The following is a 21028-nucleotide window of genomic DNA, read 5'->3' as shown; positions in this document are numbered from 1 at the left end:
TTAAGCTCTTCATTCTTCATTTAAGCAGATCAGCATTCCCTCAATGCTGCTGCTGCTGCTGCTAAGTCGCTTCAGTCGTGTCCAACTCTGTGCGACCCCATAGACGGCAGCCTACCAGGCCCCGCCGTCTCTGGGATTCTCCAGGCAAGAACACTGGAGTGGGTTGCCATTTCCTCCTCCCATGCTAATGTTATAGAAGAAAAAGATAACATGCATTCAAGGACATCCATTGATAATGCTCCCAAACCCAACATCAGGAATCCACCACTGGATTTCACAGAAGGATGTCCCCTCCTGCCATAGCCTCTGTAACTAACCTGATCTGTGTCAGAACACACCCCCTTTTCTGGCTGATGTCCAATATTCCAAGTGGCTTCCTTATCACACTTTCATAATTAGTTTGTAAACACGGAACAGAGTGTTAGTTGTTCCCCCAGTCTTGCTCACCTTTTAGTGAATTAGCCAAAAGTCGAAGGGGATGAGGTGATGCTAAGGGTTCAAGTCATGTCTTCCACTAGACAACAAGTCATTGGATGATGAGAGATGAGCAGAGAGTCTGGACCAACTGCGGGTGTAGCACTTACTCCATACCACCAGGTTAGGGAACTGATCGCCCTTCCCTAACTAACCCCACCGGGGACCTCCATCCCTTGGCCGAAGCCTCCAGTGGCCCTTGCTCATGGAAAAATCCTCCCAGAAGTCTAGAGATTTATTTCAGTCTCTAACCTAGTCATGATTCTTGAGAAGTACAGAGATTAAATGCTTAAGCTGGCAGTCTCTTGAGCATGCTCTGGGAAGCTCAGGTTTCTCCATCTCAGATGGAATCAGGAAAGTGTTGAGGATGCCATAAAAATCAATGAAAAAGCCCTTTCTTCACAGCTTCCCCAAACAGCATTAGGTAAGGGTGACTTCTGTTTCACTTGAACCTCATTCACTGCAGTTTAGTGTAAGACTCAGTTTAGGTTCATGAGGAAAGTCTTTGAGTTGACCAGTCCTAGGAAGAGAGGAACCCAGCGGGTGACAAGGCATGTTCTATAGCCGTGTCATCAGTTGTTGAAGGCTTGAGCACAGCCTACGCTGAGGACTGACTGAACTACTGAGAAAGAGTGCCCTTGGACTAGAGGTCAAAGACTCCTTCTGTAGTGACTTTCATAAGCAACTCGCCCTGCCTTGGACACTGAACTGCCTTCTGACAAGAGCCCCATTTAGCCGTGTTCCTTGTCACTGGTACTCGTCCTGTCCGTTGCTGTGGGGAGTGAGCCAACTGCTGCTGCTGCTGTGTGGTCATCACTGCTGTTTGTGACAATAGACAAAGGGGGGAAAAAAGGTATGGCTGATTCTACTTGATGAAGGTAAAGCTAAATGTTTATTACCCGAATGCATTTTTTCAAGGTATTGATGGCACCTCTACCTATACCAGTGGTGATCAGAAAACAATAAAGTCCACTAGGAAAAAAAACAGTGGGAAGAGCCCACATCTCCTGCTAATGTTGTTGCCCTCCTACAGACTTGAGTCCCAACAGTCCAACCGGCGGAAGAAGCGCGCTCTGGATGCAGCCTATTGCTTTAGGTAAAGGAAATAAAAAGAAAACAAAAAAGGAATTGTGTTTCTGTTTAACTCCTGTACTGCCTTTGCCTTTGTTTTACTGAAAATGGACTTGAACTGTAACTCGTTGCTTAAAGCCGGGGATAGAAAAATAGAGCCATCGTATTTTGTAACACCAGAGGTTTAAAGTTATTTCTATGCTATCTTCATCAGTTCTTTAGCAACGAACCCACTATGAAGGGAGAAAACTAGCCCCTTGAGTTCCACCCCTCGCCCCAAGTCTCTCTGAAGCACTTTGAGGCTGAAGGAGAAAAGGAACTCTCGACTCCCCAGAGCAAAGATAGGTTTATTTGAGGAGCATGATGGTGGCTCCCTAATTGGGAGACTCGCCATCTGTAGGAGCCTTTCCTCTCCCTGAAGGGTGTGCGTGCATGCGTGTATGCTAAATTGCCTCAGTCGTGTCCGATTCTGTGCGATCTTATGGACTGTAGCCCACCAGGCTCCTCTGTCCATGGGATTCTCCAGGCAAGGATACTGGAGTGGGTTGCTGTACCCTCCTCCAGGGGATCTTCCCGACTAGGGACTGAACCTTCATCTCTTACATCTTCTGCATTGGCAGGCGGGTTCTTTATCATCCACTCCACCTGGCAGGGTACCCATGGTCAGATCTCCTTCACAGACAGTAACAGTGGTGAGAGAGATAGAAGAAAAGTACTATTTGTTGTGTCTTTTGCTACAGAATACGGGAGAAGGGGGAGTAGCATAAATTTATCTCCTATTCCTACATGAGTTCATGGAGGGAAAGTGTGAATGTCCTTCTGTGGTTTCTTAGTGAGCCTGGTAGGAGAAAGGCTCTTTCTTTATGTTGTGAGCTATGGGGTGGTGAGAGGTCGTCACTGATAAAGTGCAAGGAAAAGGGTGTTTTTTGTTTGCGAGAGCCAGTGGTTGCACTAATAAGCAAGACTCCGTGTTTCTTGATCTCTGGTTTATCCCTAGATCCAGGGCCAGGAAATGAAATAAAGGATTTTTTTCTCAAAGGAAAATGCCTGAGATGGTTCTCTGTAAATAGCTGTTGTACTTCATCCATTTGCATTTGAAAAGGCAATAGAGGCTGGATGGCAAAACTGTGCTTTGTAGGTTGGAAGGGGCTTGGTCTCAGTCTGCCACCTTTCTGCAATGTCTCATCTTTCAAGGGAAGGGTTTGGTTTTTGAGGACACAGATAAGAGGGTCAGAGTATAGAACTCACAAGGGAAAGCAGTCCGGCAAATCACCATCACACCCCATTTTGAAAGTCTGTCGAGATTGCTGTACAACCATTAAAACCTTGTCTGGGATATATGCTCATATACGTATGTATAAAAATCACTCAGTTGTGTCTGACTGTTTGTGACTCCATGGACTGTAGCCTGCCAGGCTCTTCTGTTCATGGACTTCTCCAGGCTAGAATACTAGAGTGGTAGCTGTTCCCTTCTCCAGGGGATCTTCTCAAACCAGGAATCAAACCCAGGTCTCTCCCATTGCCTGGGGATTCTTTACCAACTGAGCCACCAGGGAACCCCAATGCTCATATTTATTTGTTGAATATACAAATGAGTCATTTTTTCTGGTTTGGAATAAGGGACCTGGAGTGGGACGGAAATCAGCTTTAAAATCTCCATTGCTCTTTCTTTTATCAGAAATGTGCAGGATAATTGTTGCCTACGCCCACTTTACATTGATTTCAAGAGGGATCTTGGGTGGAAATGGATTCATGAGCCTAAAGGGTACAATGCCAACTTCTGTGCTGGAGCATGCCCATATCTGTGGAGCTCAGACACTCAGCACAGTAGGGTAAGTACAGGCTTCACTTGTCTCTTCGTTCTTGGGCTGCTAATTGTAACTGCTGATAGTTTTACTGCATGGATTCTCAATAGCCTCGTGCCCTTTTGTCACCACACATAAATGGATGCTGGAGAAACCCTTTTGAATGATGAGAAAAAATTCGGGCTGTAGGTGAATTCAGAAAGCAATACTGATGAGTTTAGACAAGTAGGTCTGGCCTTTCCAATTAGCCTGTAAGCAACTTGAGGACAATTTTGTTTAATTTTCTCTTTGTTTTATGTTCTTAACATCTGTAAGCATAAATAGGTGGAATCAAAATCTTACTAAGTGTCGGATATTGTTAAAATGTGCAGGGACCCAGTTCTCCAGCTGAAAAAAGGATGTGTTATCACCCCAATCAGGGTCTATCATACTAGAAAGAACACTGAGGACTTCTGTAGATGCTTTGGTGGAGTGATTCAGTGTTGTCGTTGTTGAGTCACTAAGTCATGTCTGACTCTTTGCGACCCCATGGACTGTAGCCGGTCAGGCTGTCTGTCCATGGGATTTCCCAGGCAAGAATACTGGAGTGGGGTGCCATTCCCTTCTCCAAGGGATTTTCCTGGATCAGAGATCCAACCCACATCTCCTGCATTGGCAGGCGGGTTCTTTGTCACTGAGCCACCAGGGAAGCCTGAGTGATTCACTTGCTTGCTTGCTAAGTCGCTTCAGTCATGTCTGACTCTGTGCGACCCTATGGACTGTAGCCCTCCAGGCTCCTCTGTCCATAGAATTCTCCAGGCAAGAATACTGGAGTGGGTTGCCATGCTCTCCTCCAGGGGATCTTCCTGACCCAGGGATCAAACCCATGGTTCTTAAGTCTCATCTCCTGCATTGGCAGGTGGGTTTTTTTACCACTAGTGCCACCTGATTCACTACTGTATGACAATTATAAAATCATTTAATTTCTCTGAACCTCAGTTTCTTATCAGTAAAAAGAATAAAAATTATTTTTTGAAATAATAATGTCCAACTCAAGAGTAGATGTGAAGAACATAAGAGGATATATGTGACAGTGATTTGAAAATCAGTATCTCTAAGTCTTTTTGAATATCACCTAGAGTAAATGAGAATCTCAACATTTTATTAAGTTACTTTGATGAGGAATGAAGTCTCATTCAGAAGTCAGGTCCCAGAGTAGATGCCATGAGTTCCCAGCCCAGATTAGCCAAGACTTTTTCTATGTAATAATGATATTTTTCCAAATGCTTCTTTTCTGGTGCCTTGTCGTGTAGAATTTTAGAGATGGAAAGGACTTGATAAATTATCTTGTCCACCCTGTAGTACTATCCATAAAATAGATAAATAACGAAGACCTACCGTACAGCACAGAGAACTGTGCTCAGTATTTTGTAATGGCATATAAGGGAAAAGAATCGGAAAAAGAATGTCTATCTATCTCTATATATATAGGGTTGAGCAAAAAGTTCGTTCAGATTTTTCCATAACATCTTAACCCCAGTGATTTTTTTGGCCAGCTCAATACATATATATGTATAACTGAATCACTTTTATGTATACCTGAAACTAACACAGCATTTTAAATCAACTATATTCAATAAAAAACAAAATAATCATAATATAAAATACAAAAAATGGGTTATATTGTCCAAATCCTTCATTTTTCTAGAAAAATTAGAGTCCATATCGTGTAGATGACTTATCCAGGATCAAACAGTTGGTGACAAACCAAAGCTTAGGACTCAAGACTCCCGGTTTTATAACCAGGCCTTCATTTGCTCTGTCTTGGCTACACATTGGGGTTATGCCTCTGTAAATCTTCTTATTAAAGGAGCATTAGAAAAATTGCCTTTCACTGCAGGGTAGGAAAATGAATGCGCTGCCAAAAAAAGATCGCATAATGTGTTCAGCTGAATTCGAGAGTTTGGGGGATATCCATTATTTTGGACAATCTGTCTTAGAAAATGCCTCTTGTGTTCAGTGGAAGAATCACGTGTTGGTGGAGGATAAAGTCTATTTATTGATAAATGTTTACATCCACAAAACTTTCAGTTGACAAACATGGCCCCCCTTCCTTCAGCTGTTTTGCTGACTCCCTTGGAGATTTTTGGCTCTCAGGACTGACCACGTGCTTGGCCATGTGAGGGAAGCTTGCTCCTGCCTGTCCCTTTGTCTGAGCTCTCAGGCCAGGCTGCTTCAGCAGGGCTGTGGCAACAGTAGCCCTAATGTGGGAAGGCCCAGTTGCCAAATAGAAACATAATTCTCCTTCTTGATACACAGAGGGAGTGTGTGAAGGCTGAGACCATGCTTGTTTTTCAAGGAGAGAGGAAGAATCACTGTCATGATCACAAATATGTGGTTTGGACAGTTACCCAAAAAGCCAGAGGTAGCTTAATAAAGTAGTCAGTGTTGGTGTGCTGAACAGATTTTCTGTCTTAGGCTGAAAATGTTGCCGTGGATCTCGAGGAAAAGGTCACTTGCTGTTTGACTAACACATTAATGGCATCCTTGGAAAGGTCTCTTTATCATCACTGGGGATGTGCCACACTTCTGCTGGTAGAAGTCACGTGCTCCTTTGATAGAGGACAGGGTTAAAGGTATAGCGCAAACTGTAGAACTTCCTTTTCATTCTGTACTTGCTGCTGCTGCTGCTGCTGCTAAGTTGCTTCAGTCGTGTCCGACTCTGTGCGACCCCATAGACGGCAGCCCACCAGGCTCCCCCGTCCCTGGGATTCTCCAGGCAAGAATACTGGAGTGGGTTGCCATTTCCTTCTCCAATGCATGAAAGTGAAAAGTGAATGTGAAGTTGCTCAGTTGTGTCCAACTCCTAGCGATCCCATGGCCTGCAGCCTACCAGGCTCCTCCATCCATGGGATTTTCCAGGCAAGAGTACTGGAGTGGGGTGCCATACTTAGCCACTACTATTTACCACATGAAAAGTTAAATGGAGGGTTGATTATTATTATTATATTTTTATTATTATCATCATTGTTATAAGCAAAATGTGACCAACTGGATAATTAAGAACATAGGTTGCTTATTTTTTCACATGATTATATTTATGAAGCAATGACAAGTGAAAAGAATTTGAACTTTTTTTTCTTTTAAATGAAAATTTTAGATGACATTAAATTGGCCTGAGAAGACGCTTAGCATAGAAATATTTCACACTGCAGACAGGTGTCTTTTGCTCTACCTAAGGATAGATTAACATTCTGCTAAGAATTTTAATAAAGAAAAAGTTATTCTCTTACTTATTTGTGTATTCGTTTCTTCACCTAGCACATGAGTCTCATCTTGTCCAGAGAAGTCTTACTAGGGCTATAAGGTTTAAAAAAAAAGAAAAATGAAGAGTGTAGAGTCCCCGACCTCAAGGGAACTCTTCATCTGGGTGGGAATTGAAAATATCTATTCATGAAACAACTTCGGTTATGAAGAAGTCTAGTGCTGTGCTTGTGTAGTCACTCAGTTGTGTCCGTCTCTTTGTGACCCCATGGACTGTAGCATGCTAGGCTCCTTTGTCCATGGGGATTCTTCAGGCAAGAATACTGGAGTGGGTTGCCATTCTCTCCTCCATGGGATCTTCCCAATCCAGGGATTGAAGCCAAGTCTCCCAGCATTGCAGATGGATTCATAGCTCAATTGGTAAAGAATCCACCTGCAGTGCAGGAGACCCCAGTTTGATTACTGGGTTGGGAAGATCCACTGGAGAAAGGAAAGGCTACCCACTCAGATTCTGGCCTGGAGAATTCCATGAACTGTATAGAGTTGCAAAGAGTCAGACATGACTGAGCCACTTTCACTTCACTTCACTTTTTACCATCTGGGCCCCCAGGGAAGCCCGAGAATACTGGAGTGGGTAGCCTGTCCCTTCTTCAGGGGATCTTCCCAATCCAGAAATCGAACTGCATTGCAGGCAGATTTACAAGACCAACTGCCAAGTTTGGACCTAGTTTTCTGAGGGCCTGTGAAGTGCAGACAGCAAAGCTATGATCAAAGTTAAGACTCATTGGAAAAACTGGAAAATCTGTTGAATGAGCAATTTTGTCCAATGTGTGAGAAAAGGATTCTGTAGGAAAATGATAAACTCAGGGATTCTTGGGGACGCCTCCCCATTTGACTATAATTGGAGGATAAGTAAAGTGTAAGCCCCAAATCATTTAAACTGCCTACTCAGTACTGGAACTGATAACATTGTGGGATGGTTCTATTTAAAAATAACTGCCCTAGTTTTTTAAGGAATCTCCACACTGTTCTCCATAGTGGTCAGGATGTAGGGGACACATGTTTACCTGTGGCCAATGCATATTGATAATTCATATTCATATCGTATGGCAAAAACCATCACAATAATGTAAAGTAATTATCCTCCAATTAAATAAATAAATTAAAAAAATAATTGCCCTTAATTTTGTTTGGGCTTTTCCTATGTTTTCTTTCTTCTCCTGCGTTCTTTCAGGTTCTCAGCTTATATAATACCATAAATCCAGAAGCGTCTGCTTCCCCTTGCTGCGTGTCCCAAGATTTAGAGCCGCTCACCATTCTCTACTACATTGGCAAAACACCCAAGATCGAACAGCTTTCTAATATGATTGTCAAGTCTTGCAAATGCAGCTAAGATTCTCGGAAAAGTGACAAGATGATAATCGCACGATGATGATGGTGATGATGGTGACAAAGGCAATGTTTGTAACAAGAAAACACAAGAGAGCCTTGCTTCATCAGTGTTAAAAAAAAATTGAAAAAAGCGGTACTAGTTCAAACACTTCGGAAGTTTGTGTTCTGTTTGTTAAAACTGGCATCTGAAACGAAAAAAAAGTTGAAGGCTTTATATTTTACCTACTCTGTAAGTGAGAGAGACAAGAAGCAAAACCTTTTTTTTCTTAAGAAAAAAATAAACACTGGAAGTATTTGTTAGTGTTAATTATGTGAAAGAAAAAAAAAACAAACAGGAAAATCCCGTTCAGTGGAGTTGCTGTACATATGTTCTTATCCCATGCCTCACTTGATTTTTCTGTATTGCTATGCAATAGGTATCTTTCCCATTCTTACTCTTAGAGTTAACAGTGAGTTATTTATTGTGTGTTACTATATAATGAACATTTCATTGCCCTTGGAAAATAAAACAGGTGTAAAAAAAGTGGAGACCAAATACTTTGCCAGAAACCCATGGATGGCTTAAGGAACTTGAACTCAAACGGGCCAGCAAAAGAGGTCATATTAACAAGATGAAAAATGCGAGTGAGATCTATTATATGACCGAGTGAGTCTGCATAAAGAGAAAGACCCTGCAAATACATGCTTTGTACCAACTGCCCAAGGAAGCTTCTTGTAAGGTTCAAAACTGAAAAGCCTGTTAATAAAGGAAACTTTCAGTCAGATTAAGTCTGTAAGATTTTTTTGTTCTCTTTAATTGTAAATGGTTCTTTGTCAGTTTAGTCAACCAGTGAGATGTTGAGATGTTTAGATACGTACTGGTCAAGCTTCAGACCTTAAAGTATTGCTGTGCAGCTGCGCTCTAGATTTTTCTTTCATTTCGGTGTATGTAACCATACCTATATTATTACAATAGATGGGTATAGAAGCCAGTATAATTGGAAACACAACTGCAGATCTCTTTTGCAAATGATGAAATCAAAACATTAACTACTTTATGTGTAATGTGTAAATTTTTACCATATTTTTTAATGTTCTATAGTAATGCCAACTCTGATTTAGATTGGACTTAAATTTGGGCTCTTTCTAATGATCGCTGGGAATTGTGTGTTTCCTTTAGCTGGCCAGAACTTTTGAATAAGCCCCTGTATTTCGACTTGCACTACAAATACATGTTTGATAGTATTTGTTCCACTCGTGCTTTTTCATTGTCCATTATTATGACATAAACTACCTGAGTCCACTTGTCCTTTCTTTTCTTTTATAAAAAGACATAGTTTTTCTTCATTTTCTAAGCATCATTACTAATCAATTCAGACATTAACAAGCTTCTATTTTAGGAAAATTCGGGATTATAGATACATAGATAATTGAGGTGAAATGTTTAGATTTAGCAAGGGCTTAAGGATCTGACTGGAACTCAGAGTCTTAGTGACTGGTTTAAGAAAGGTGTCTCTAACTTGGTTTAATCAGTATTTTCACAGAATTCTGCTATTAAAAAAAAAAGAGCAGACAGATCACAGGAAACAACTTTTTCTTTAATTGAGTTTTTAGTGTTCAGGGAAAAATGGAAAGATTAACATTTCAGTTGATTTTTTTAAGGAAGAAAAAATAAACCCATGTCAGCATAAGTCATTTAGTGTATTTAACTGAAATTAAGGTTTTATAGATGTTCTTTGAAGGTTGCAAAGGCACAGGGCAAATTCTCCCATGATCAAAAAGTCCTTTCTTTCCTCTGAATGAAACTTACCAAATCAGAGGCTAGAATTTACCTTGCCGAAATACACGATTTGCTACATTTTTGCAGAGGAGGTAACCTTATGTCAGGGTTTGTAGGATATGTCAGTTTGTCAGTTGTCTCTTATTTAGCTTTAGAATAATCATTAATAGTAAGACAATGGAATATTTGCAGTTTTACCTAAAGAGCAGCACAGTGAGGTGTGAATCCAGAGTGAAGTTGTTTGATATAGTATACTTCCTTTTCTTGGAATTTCCTGGCCATTATTAAAATGACAAATTGGATTTGTCTGAAAACTGGAAAAGCAAGAGATAGGATGCCACAATACCAAACAACCTTTGGATTGGGTGAAATCCAATCCCAGATTGGAGTGTGTTGATTTTTTTTTCTTTTCCACTTTTCTATTCATTCTATGTAAATCACTTTTATTTCTGCAGGTATTTTCTTCTCAGATAGAATGACATTTTTGTTTTGTATTATTTTGTCTTTCCTCATGAATGCACTGATAATATTTTAAATGCTCTATTTTAAGATATCTTGAATCTTTTTTTTTTTTTTAGTTTGGGGGGTTCTATAAGGCCTTTATTTCCCATAAGTAAATATTGCCATGAGACGGGAGGGAAGTGGGAGGGAATGGGGAAAATGTTAGTATGTGGGTGGGATGGGGCTACAGTTTTTCTGTGTTAAACAGCAATGCAGTTTTATGGTTGGCATGATTTTTTTTTTAAATGGAACATAAGAATAGCTGTTTTGTATTTTGATGACTGATTACGCTGTATTTTAACACAATGTATGTCTGTTTTTGTGGTGCTCTAGTGGTAAATAAATTATTTCAATGATACGTCGATGTGTTTTTCCTGTCCATTGTGGAGATCAGAGAATGCTTCTAATGCAGAGAGCGTCAGCTCAAGCTAGAAAAGTCATACCAGCTTTAATATCATGCTTTTTTTTTTTTCTCAAAGAGATTCAGTCCAGAGATGTCATACTTTATAGTTCAAGAGCCAGGATGTATCTATCAAAGCCTGAAGAAAGCCCTGTGCAGTCTTTTTATTCCCTTGTTTATTGCTATTTGGTAATTGTTGGAGATTTAGTTTCCATCCAGCTTGACTGTCTACCAGAAAAAAATGCAGAGAGATGTTTGGACCATGCCTTGGCTTTCTGATCCTATGTTCTGCCAACCCCAGGGCCAAAAGAACTGGTCTAGACAGTATCCCCTGCAGCCCCATAACTTGGATAATTGCTGAGCCAGCCAGATATAACAAGAGCCATGTGCTCTTCGGGATTGATCGTTGAGAGCAGCTACTCCTCTCTCTGTTTCTCCCCTACCGCTGTACCAAAAACCCCTTATTCCCACAGGCTTCCTTGGCTGCTCCCTACAAGACCAGACTTTGCAAGCGAGTTGCCAGTCTCTTAATAAATAGAACTAATTAAAAAAAAAAAAAAAAAGCCACTGTGGCTCCGATTGCCCACTTTATCTCGTGAGAGAACTAGTTTGTGCCTGTTGTCTAAAAACATCACCTAGAAACAAACCATCCATTCAGACGAATAGGTAGAACAGAAAATGGTTCCTTTTCTGCCATTTGTGTTTCATCTTTTATATCCAACTCATAGAGGAAGGGTTTCACTTTGAAATAATTTGTGTGTGCTTCTCTGCAGGGGGCCAGTAGCAGGCCAGTACCACCCCACATCACCTTTATCTGACACGTGAGAATAAGAGGGTATCATAGGGTTCTGAAGAGTCACCTAAGAGCTATATCAACTTGGACAAACTTGTCAGCCACTCTGAGTCTCTGTTTCCTTATCTTTAAAATGAGGATGAGATGACCTGCTCTACAGGGCTTTGCATGTTTGTTTCTATGCCCTTACTATTGTTAAGTAAATGGACGCACAAAAAGTACTTTGGTGTTTGGCCTGTAGTTGATGGTCAGTAAATCATAGTCTTAACAACATTTCCCAAACTGAGCTGGTTTGGGCTCCGCAATCCTGTTGTAATGAACTTTTTAACGTCTGTTCAGACTTTAAGCTGGGGTCGTATTTCTTCCTCTTGTTACTAAATGTGTAACCTCTAGACCCTAATCTCATGAATGAATCAGGCCATCAGTTATTTCAGAGAATGTTCTGTCACTCTGTTTCTTAACTGTTTGGCTACATGACTGACCAGAAATTGTTTCAGATGGTGGGGAAATGTTCAAGTGAGACTTTGCTTCCAGTCCACCAACTGAATTCACAATAACAGAGTCAAGGTGGTTAGTTGCAGGACCTGTTTTCTAAGATGATGGTTGCGAGAACTCCAGTTTGTTGAGCACCCACCAGCTGTGTTCTCTATTATCTTACTTAATCTCACATATCACCCTAGGATGTAGGGTTTTTTGGATAGAATTCCATTTTATAGAGAAGTAAGCAGACTCAGAATGGTTAAATGACATGTCCAAGGTCACCCAGTTTGCAAGAGGATGGTCGAGAACTTCATTGTTCAATACACTAGCTACTAGCCATGTGTGACTTTCAAGCTATTGAAATGTGGTGAATCTGAACTGAGATATTCCAAGGTATAATATACAAACCATTCTTTGAAGACTTAGTACAAAAAAGAAAGAATGTAAAATGTCTCATTACTTTTTTATATTGATTACATGTCTAAATAATACTATTTTGAATATATGGGATTAAATAAAGTATATTATTGAAATTATTTCACCTGTTTGTTTTTACTTTTTTAATACAATTACTAGAAAATTTAAACTTACATATGGGACTTGTACTCATACCCTATGTTCTATCTCTCCAGAATTTCTTTTTGATTCTTAGAATTTCCCCATCTCTCTGCTTTCTCTGCCCGTCTCTTCTTGCATGCCATCTACTTTATCCATTAGTGCCCTTTGCATAGTGTTGTTTGTCAGTCGCTGAGTTTTGCCTGACTCTTCACCCTCATGGACTGCAGCATGCCAGCCTTCCCTGGCATATTAATCATAATTGTCTTAAATTACAAATCTGATAATTCCAACATCCCTGCCATATCTGGTACCATCTATCTCTCCATCCTTGGAGGGAGGAAGGTTGCCTGGTTTCCTCTTCTCTCTTTTGGATCCAAGAAGATTTGCTGGTTTTTTTCAGTCTGTTCAGCTTTTTATTAGTTGTTAGGACAGAGTGGTGATTCCTAAGCTCTTTACACGTGGAGCCAGAAGTTCTTTCTACCTCTGTTAGACAGCTCTCTATTAGAATAGAGAATAGAATAGTGTAGAGCTCGATAACAGCTCTGTTCAAAGACTAAGCTATTCCCATAAACTGTATGACCAGCTCTTGTTTTTGTAATTAACCTACGATTAAACAATACTGAGTCAAACACTATGGAGACTGTTTTTGTAGGTTGTGATTTGTTGAATGTCGTCAGTTCTTTAGGGTTCAACCTAATAGTTGGAACTGATTGACAGATGTATTAATGAAAATACAAATAGGTCTACTGGCAAAGTTCTAGGTAAAATTAATGGTTACATATCAGCAAAGCACTACTGAGACAGTACAACTTATTTCTAGGGTAGATAGACTATTGTAGCAGATATTTTCAGTTCATAGAAATCTTCATTAATGTACCTGTAATGACATTTTCTACTGTGTTGAAGTCGGCTGGGAAAGCCAAATACTGTGCTCCTTCAAGTCACTGAGAAGACATTGCTTTCCTATCTGTGAATAAGCTGTACCACCTTTACTAACAGGTCTTGGAAGGGTGGATCCAGACTTTGTGTTCCAGAAGCTTATATAAGGGAGGATTTTGTTTTACCAAAAATAAAAATCACAAATACAAAATTAGAGTCAGAGCCTTTGAAAAGGCCCATATAAGTGAGAACCTAGAACATATTGAGCTGTGAGAGCTTCACTGAAACTGGCCTTGGGGCTTTGAGCTAGCACATGCCTTAGTTCCTATCAGATGGTCACCTTGTAATTCCATCAAAAACTAGATCCCATCTCTTTTTCAATCATCTGTTAAACCACATCTGTGTGCTAAACAAAGGAGAAGAAGACCATGGTTTTTCTGACATCCTGGATCAGAGGAATAGAAATAATGTTATTTTTATACCTCTTTTGAAATACCCCATGAGATTGGAGATGCAGTTCATATAAATATCAGGTAGTTGTATCATGGATACGAATAACTTCTCCTGAAATTGCAAATTTCAATTAACTTTGTTTGAAAGGAAAGAATTGCTCTGATCCCCTCTCCTCCCCCATTGGGATGATTGTACTTGTGTCCTTATTTCTCTGAAACACTTTGTAGTTGGTTTCTCTATTTCAGCAAGTAATGGCTGTTTGGAGAAGAGATGAGTGTGTTCCTGTAATTGGGCAGAGACCTAGTAAAAGGAACAGAATGTACTGAGGGAGACTGTGTGATCAAAACTAGGAAAATCATTCAGCCCAAGAGAACAGACATAATTAAACAGCAAAGCAAGACATTAGTGGGCAAGAAAAAGGCCCAATACCATTTCTGAGGCTTTTCCCCCAAGGTGGGATTTTTCTCTCCTATAGATTCCAACCCAACTAGAAGAACACAGATGGGTGACTCAGGTGGCATTGTAAAGGGCTAGCCAGCCCTAGAGATGGAAACCCTCTCTCTCCTCAGGCTCAAATCTCCATTCTGATTCATATAGAAAATAATGACTCTCAGGATGTTGGGAGCAAACAAGTTAAGATATTACATAATCCCATCCAGCTCTGAAGTTGATGTGAAGTCATGTAGTTTGGCTTGTCCTCAAGCATGGGTGTAACACTAATTTCTTCATTTGAAGCAAAATTAAGTGAAACAGTACGGAAAATGGAGAAGCGCTTTCAATCAAGCAGTGGTTGTCCATTTCATGAAGTAATACATTTTGCATCACCAAGCATGTACATCTTCCACTTGCTCACACCCTGGTGTCCTCCAAAGCCACTGGCTACATTCAGAGTCCTACAACGGAAAAATACGGAGAGAAGGTGGCATAGCAGATCTGGAGAAGGCCCAGGGAGGTCTGGCAAACCCTTGACAGCCGGCTCTTACAGTCAGCCATGAGGAATTATTCCTATAGAATTTTCCTCAAGGAGATTAGCTAGGTAGGTAGGTAGATTTTTTTAACATTAATTTTGGTATCCTTAGGGGTGTAGTGCAGGAAATAATTCCAACCAGAGGTGCTAGGGAAACAGGAGGGAGGCGGGCAGGGCACACTCTGAAAGAATGACACAGCCCAAAGACACAACGTGAACTAGGTCAACGTAAAAATAGGTCAAGATGGTGAATGAGGCAAATTCCACTAGATCTTGAGCCTGAGTATATGCTCATTATAATACATTAGCATGCTAAATGATGCACCCGTTAGGCCATAACAGTTCCGAGGCTAAACTTAAAAGACTGAGTGATGTCCAAATTCCTAGAAATCTCTGCCTCCTCCCCCAAATAATTGGAATAATCTTCCCACTCATTAGTCTATGAAATTACCCAGCCCATAAAAACTAGCCATGTCATACTTCTAAACTCTCTCACTCTCTCCCTTCTTCTGAGATGGCCCATAGTCTGTCTGTGGTGTGTGTTTCTCCTTAAATAAATCCGCTTCTTACCTATAACTTCATTTCTGAATTCTTTTGCGACTAAGTGAGAACCTTTAATTCACTGGGAATACTAGGGTCGATTCTGATTTTTTTCTCTTGATCTGGGATCTGGAATAGTGACACCAGTGAACACTCAGGGCACAATGGAAGGGGACAGGAAAGGGAGTGGGTTACATGATCACCAGACTTGATGTGCATCGCACATTGAGTCAAGAGATTGGTGTCTGTATATAACACCAAAGTAGCTAAACAAATGCGGTGAGAAATACAGAACAAGTTAGTCAACTGGGCTCAAGCACAAGATTCAAAGGGGGAGTTCTAATGTGCCATTGTTTTTTAATAGGTGTCTTGAGAAGTAAAGAAGCTAGTTGCATATATGATGTGACTGGAACAAGTAATTCTTTTTGCTTAGTCTCTGCCCAGCTGTGCCAGGTGTTAGGAATGGTCCCATCTCATGCCCAGGAGTCTCCCTCAGAACCCTGAGCCATCCCAATCCTAAATTTCCTATTCTGGACTTATCCTCATTTATCTTAATCCTCAGCATCTACTATACAACTTGTGGCTGTGGCTTAATTGCTAAGTCATGTCCAAAGCTTTTGCGATCCCATGGACTGTAGCCCACCAGGCTCCTCTTTCCATGGGATTCTCCAGGCAAGAATACTGATGTGGTTTGCCATTTTCTTTACAGGGGATCTTCCTGATCCAGGGATTGAAACTGTATCTCTTGCAAGGCAGGCAGATTCTTTACCAACTGACCCACCAAGGAAGCCCACTATACAACTTAGCTTATGGCATAAATCGAAGAAAACCATGAGATGGGATTATACCCCCCACCCAACCACTGACACACTATCTGGGATGCAGAGATATCACTTTCAGTGTCTTTTTCAATAAAAAAAAAAAGGGGGGGGTTAGATTAGATGATCTACAAAGTCCTTTGTAAATTCCTTTTTCCCCCTCCTGTTTGGTAGGGTGCTCTGTGTGTTTTTCTATGATTGCACCAGTGAGCATGAAACAACTCTTCACTACAATTCATTCAACAAATAATTACCGAGCATATCATATATACTAGATTTTTTTCTAGGTTTTAGGTTCTAGGTTCACACAAGTGAAGAAAACAGGCCCTTCTGAGCCTTCAGTAGGTGATGCTCTGGGTAGAGGGGGGTGAATTTCACTTCAGTGAAACTCTAAAGAGAGTGCTGTAATCTGCCCTCCTGCTGTATTTTCCTTGCTGCAGGCACTGAGGCTTGGTTGACCATCTCTGGTGGAAGCAGAATCGGCAGCCACTTCTTTGGCTGATTTTAGAGGAAATGGAGAAGGAAGAAGCCCTTCTTCCCCAATACTTTCTCCAGTAGAGCCAAGCCTCTCGTTTGCCGATCCAAGATGTGACTGGGCTATAACCCAGCATGAAAGAATTGATAAACTGCTCTTCATGAGGAAGGAAGACTGGAAGCATGTTGCTGCTACAAGTGGAGACTCAGCAAAGAGGGCTTCAGATGCTCATTCCACCACAGTGAACAGTAATTAGTTCTGCACCCCAGGAGCTCACAGTTTAGAGTGTAAGAAACAATGAGCCCAATTATACTTACCATTGATTCTGTTGCCAACAATATCATCATCAACAAAATCATCACTGCAACTTACTAAGTGTGTGTATCTTGATTTATCTCCCATGGCTAACTTGTTCCATCTAAACCAATTATTCCGAACTGGGAGCTGTTTTCCCTCCTCCCCTTTCCCCCATGGGACATCTGACAAAGTCTGGAGACATTTCTGTTTGTCACAACTCAGAAAGTGCTATTGGCATAGAGGAGGTAGAGGCCAGGCATGCAGCTAAGCATCCCACAGTGAACAGGACAGTCTCCTTCGATAAAGAATTTTCTAGCCAAAAAAATGTCAGTATTGCAGAGACTGAAAAACTCTGATCTAGATCAAAACTTCAGCAACATTTGGTAGTTATCAAGTATTTCACAAGACAGTAAATGTTGATGAACATATTTGCAGAAATGTAGTGTGAGTAACTGGAGAAGGCAATGGCACCCTACTCCAGTACTCTTGCCTGGAAAATCCCATGGGTGGAGGAGCCTGGTAAGCTGCAGTCCATGTGGTTGCGACGAGTCGGACATGACTGAGCGACTTCACTTTTACTTTTCAATTTAATGCATTGGAGAAGGAAATGGCAACCCACTCCAGTGTTCTTGCCTGGAGAATCCCAGGGACAGGGGAGCCTGGTGGGCTGCCATCTATGGGGTCGCACAGAGTCGGACACGACTGAAGCGACTTAGCAGTAGCAGCAGCAGTGTGAGTAACTATAAGGAGTTTCCGAAATCACAGTCTAGTCACACAGCAACAGAAGTGAGAGTATCTCTGAAAGCTTTCACCTCAACCCGAGTCTCTAAAAGCATGTTACTCATTAATCTGTGTCTATTACAGAGCTCCAGTTATGACTGCATGTACTGGAATGTCATTTCAACCCCAGTGTGTTCAGAAGTCTTAAGTCTCCGGAAAATGCAAGCATCAGGAAACATCTTTATTAATAGTGAAGTGGAGTAGGACCCTCTGGGACCCTCCTGGGTACCAATCCTTTCTGTGTCCCCTACTTGTTTGTAGGAAATAAGCTTCCTTGACCTTCCCTGAGCTCCAAAAGGCAGATTTGAGGAGTTGCTAATCAGGGAAAGGAAGGAATGTAGAAACTAAGGAGGAACAGTTAAGAAACAGTAATGCATCAATAAAGCAGGATCCGGCTTCCTCCTCCGAGGATATATGTAACAGGAACCTAGTTCTTCTGCAGGAACAAAGGCCCCTACCTGGGGGGAGGATGGGAGTTTTGGGCTGAGCACAGGATTCCTGGAGCACTGCCCTGTTGCCTCGTTACCACCCAATCTGGAAGAAGTCTGCACACGGTGGAAGAAAACGAAGACTCTGAACCCCTACCCAAATGATTCACCCTTTAAAAACTTCCATGGCTGTGCATAATCTTCAGAGTTCGATTTTGGACATGAGTCTGCCTTCTCCCCAGGTTGCCAGCCTTCTGAATAAAGCATCCTTTCCTTTCCAATTAACACTTTCAAGTGAATAGCAGCCAAACTCGAATTCAGTGACAATAGAAAATTCTATTAGAGGGTGTACGAAGTTGTTGACAAAAGGCAATAATCAAAATGATTGTTGCCCTTTTAAGCCACCAATTTGGGGTGATTGGTTATACAGTGATGGTAACTGAAACAGTGACTATTTTTTTGCTTTTGTAATTAAGAAGTTAGATGCCTGACTTTTATCCCTTAAACTAAGAGCCTGTGTAAAATAGGAACTTTAATTAGATGATCTGCATGGACTCTTTTCTCTCAAAAAATAACTTTTTGAATTCAGTCTCTCAGCAACTTTTTAAAAATACGTATTTATTTGGCTGCACAGGGTCTTAGCTGTGGCGCACGTGAACTTCGATCTTTGTCATGGCATTCCGGATCTTAAGTTGCAGCATATGAATTCTTAGTTGTGCTGTGTGGGATCTATTTCAGTGACCAGGGATTAAACTTGGCTTCCCTCATTGGGAGTGTGGAGTCTTAGCCTCTCGACTACCAGGGAAGTCCCAGAAACTTTAAATATTAGCAGGATCTGTATAAATTGCTGGAGATTAAGAGATAAAAAAAGTCCACAATCTCTGGCCATGAAGTTTTCAGTTTTCTGAAAGAACTAGTTATATAAATATTAATATATAAAGTACAATATGGAAGTCAAAAGCAGTTAATTTATCCAATATTTGTTGAGTACCTGTGATGTAGTATGCACTCTGCGGGTACTGGGAATACAGCAGTTTTGAGATGACAGATGCATGGAAATGATACTAGTGGGTGATAATAATACGTTGTGAAATGCATTAGAAATGTATTAAGGTTCTGAGTAACAAACAACAGAAAACAAGTCTAGTAAAATTATTAGATCAGACTATATAAAACTGGTTTATTGTAGGTCCCATGTAGCACTAGCAGTAAAGAACCTGCCTGCCAATGCCGGAGACTTAAGAGATAAGGGCTTGATCCCTGAGTCAGGAAGATCCCCAGGAGTAGGAAATGGCAACCCACTCCAGTATTCTTGCCTTGGAAATCTCACGGACAGAAGAGCCTGGTGGGCTACAGTCCATGGGGTCACAAAGAGTAGGTAGGACATGATTGAAGGGACTGAGCACACACACACACACACACACACACACACACACACACATATCTGCTAATGGCTAGATATTTGTGCCAAAAATAGAGAACAATTTGGGCCAATTAGACCAAACTCTGTTACCCCGTTTCCTTCATAAGACATTTTGAAAAGTAGGGGAGTGGAAAAAATTCATGATTCCTTAGGATGGGTGCTCTGTCTATGCTCAATGGTCCTACACCAGGGTACAAACAGAGTCACATGGAGGAATTTAAAAACCAGAGATTCCTATGAACATCCCAGCCTACTAAATCAGGTTATTTTTGAGATAGAGAGGGAATTGTACAGTAAAAAAAAGAAAATCTTTCAAGGAAATCTTATGTGGTCCCATGCTAGCATTTAATCACAGTTGAGCATTGAACAACAGGATTTATACATGGATTTTTTTCACTATTAAATACCATTGTATTATTCAGTCTGCAGTTGGCTGAATTCTTGGGTGTGGGAGGGTTGAATGTAAAGTCTTGTTTGTTTGTTTTATTGAGGTATAGTTGATTTAAAATGTTGTGTTAGTTTCAAGTGTATAGCAAAGTGATTCAGATATACATATACATACTGCTGCTGCTGCTGCTAAGTCGCTTCAGTCGTGTCCGACTCTGTGCGACCCCATAGACGGCAGCCCACCAGGCTCCCCTGTCCCTGGGATTCTCCAGGCAAGAACACTGGAGTGGGTTGCCATTTCCTTCTCCAATGCATTTTCCTCCTCCAATGCATGAAAGTGAAAAGTGAAAGTGAAGTTGCTCAATCGTGTCTGACTCTTAGCGACCCCATGGACTGCACCCTACCAGGCTCCTCCGTCCATGGGATTTTCCAGGCAAAATTACTGGAGTGGGGTGCCATTCCCTTCTCTGACATATACATACACATGTATACAAATATATATATTCTTTATCAGATTCTTTTCCTTTATATGCTATTACAAAATACTAAATATAGTTCCCTGTGCTACACAGTAGGTCCTTGTTGGTTATTTATTTTATTAATATATATCAACTGTTTATATTATATGTGGGTTTTCGGTTTGGGGAGTATTGACACCCCTAACTCCTGCATGGTTCACTGGTTTACTGTATTGTCTAACAAATGGGTATAAACTTATGAGAAAATGTTCATAAAAATGGGACCATTTCAATGAGAGAGGTTCCAGATACTGTAAATATTTGAAAAGCTGTCAGTCAGAAGATGAGTATTGATAATGTTGTGTGCTCATAGACTCCCACTCACGTGTCCAGGGATCTGATTGTCACAGCTCTATTCTCTGCTAAGTCATGCTTGCGGTTGTGTCTCGCTCTCCAAAAGCAGTATTGCCTGTCTCTAAAAAAAGAAGCATCTTTATCTCCAGTCCATTGCGTGGTGAGGTTGGGTCTCATGGGAAAATGTCAAATATCAAACATGAAATGTTTAGAAGACCAGTTTGTCATTTCCCAAAAAAAGATGTATCCCAGGACAAAAAGAATTGTTTCTTCACATGATGGTGGCTGCCGGA

General features: G+C 41.0%; 1 protein-coding gene across 8 annotated transcripts in view; it reads left to right on the top strand.

Annotated features, from left to right (window-relative positions):
* Positions 1 to 10603, top strand: part of TGFB2 (transforming growth factor beta 2) — a 95597-nt gene extending 84994 nt beyond the window's left edge. For 2 of the 8 annotated variants that reach the window (XM_086342762.1, XM_086342759.1), the window contains 3 exons: positions 1393 to 1570; positions 3224 to 3377; positions 7828 to 10603. In XM_086342762.1, the coding sequence (XP_086198888.1) occupies positions 1393 to 1570; positions 3224 to 3377; positions 7828 to 7986 (491 nt within the window). In that variant the 3' untranslated portion in view covers positions 7987 to 10603. Of the gene's footprint in view, positions 1 to 1392; positions 1571 to 3223; positions 3378 to 5807; positions 6716 to 7827 lie in introns of those variants that run through there. The other 6 variants (XM_086342767.1, XM_086342765.1, XM_086342763.1 and 3 more) reach the window with 4 other exon arrangements.
* The last annotated feature ends 10425 nt before the right edge of the window (positions 10604 to 21028 follow it).

Source organism: Bos grunniens, chromosome 16, assembly GCF_055505025.1.
Source record: "Bos grunniens cultivar Pamir isolate PY7600 chromosome 16, Bosgru_T2T1.0, whole genome shotgun sequence".
Lineage (NCBI taxonomy): Eukaryota > Metazoa > Chordata > Mammalia > Artiodactyla > Bovidae > Bos > Bos grunniens.
The sequence above is the reverse complement of the archived record's forward strand: the minus strand, read 5'-3'. Positions and strand labels throughout refer to the sequence as shown.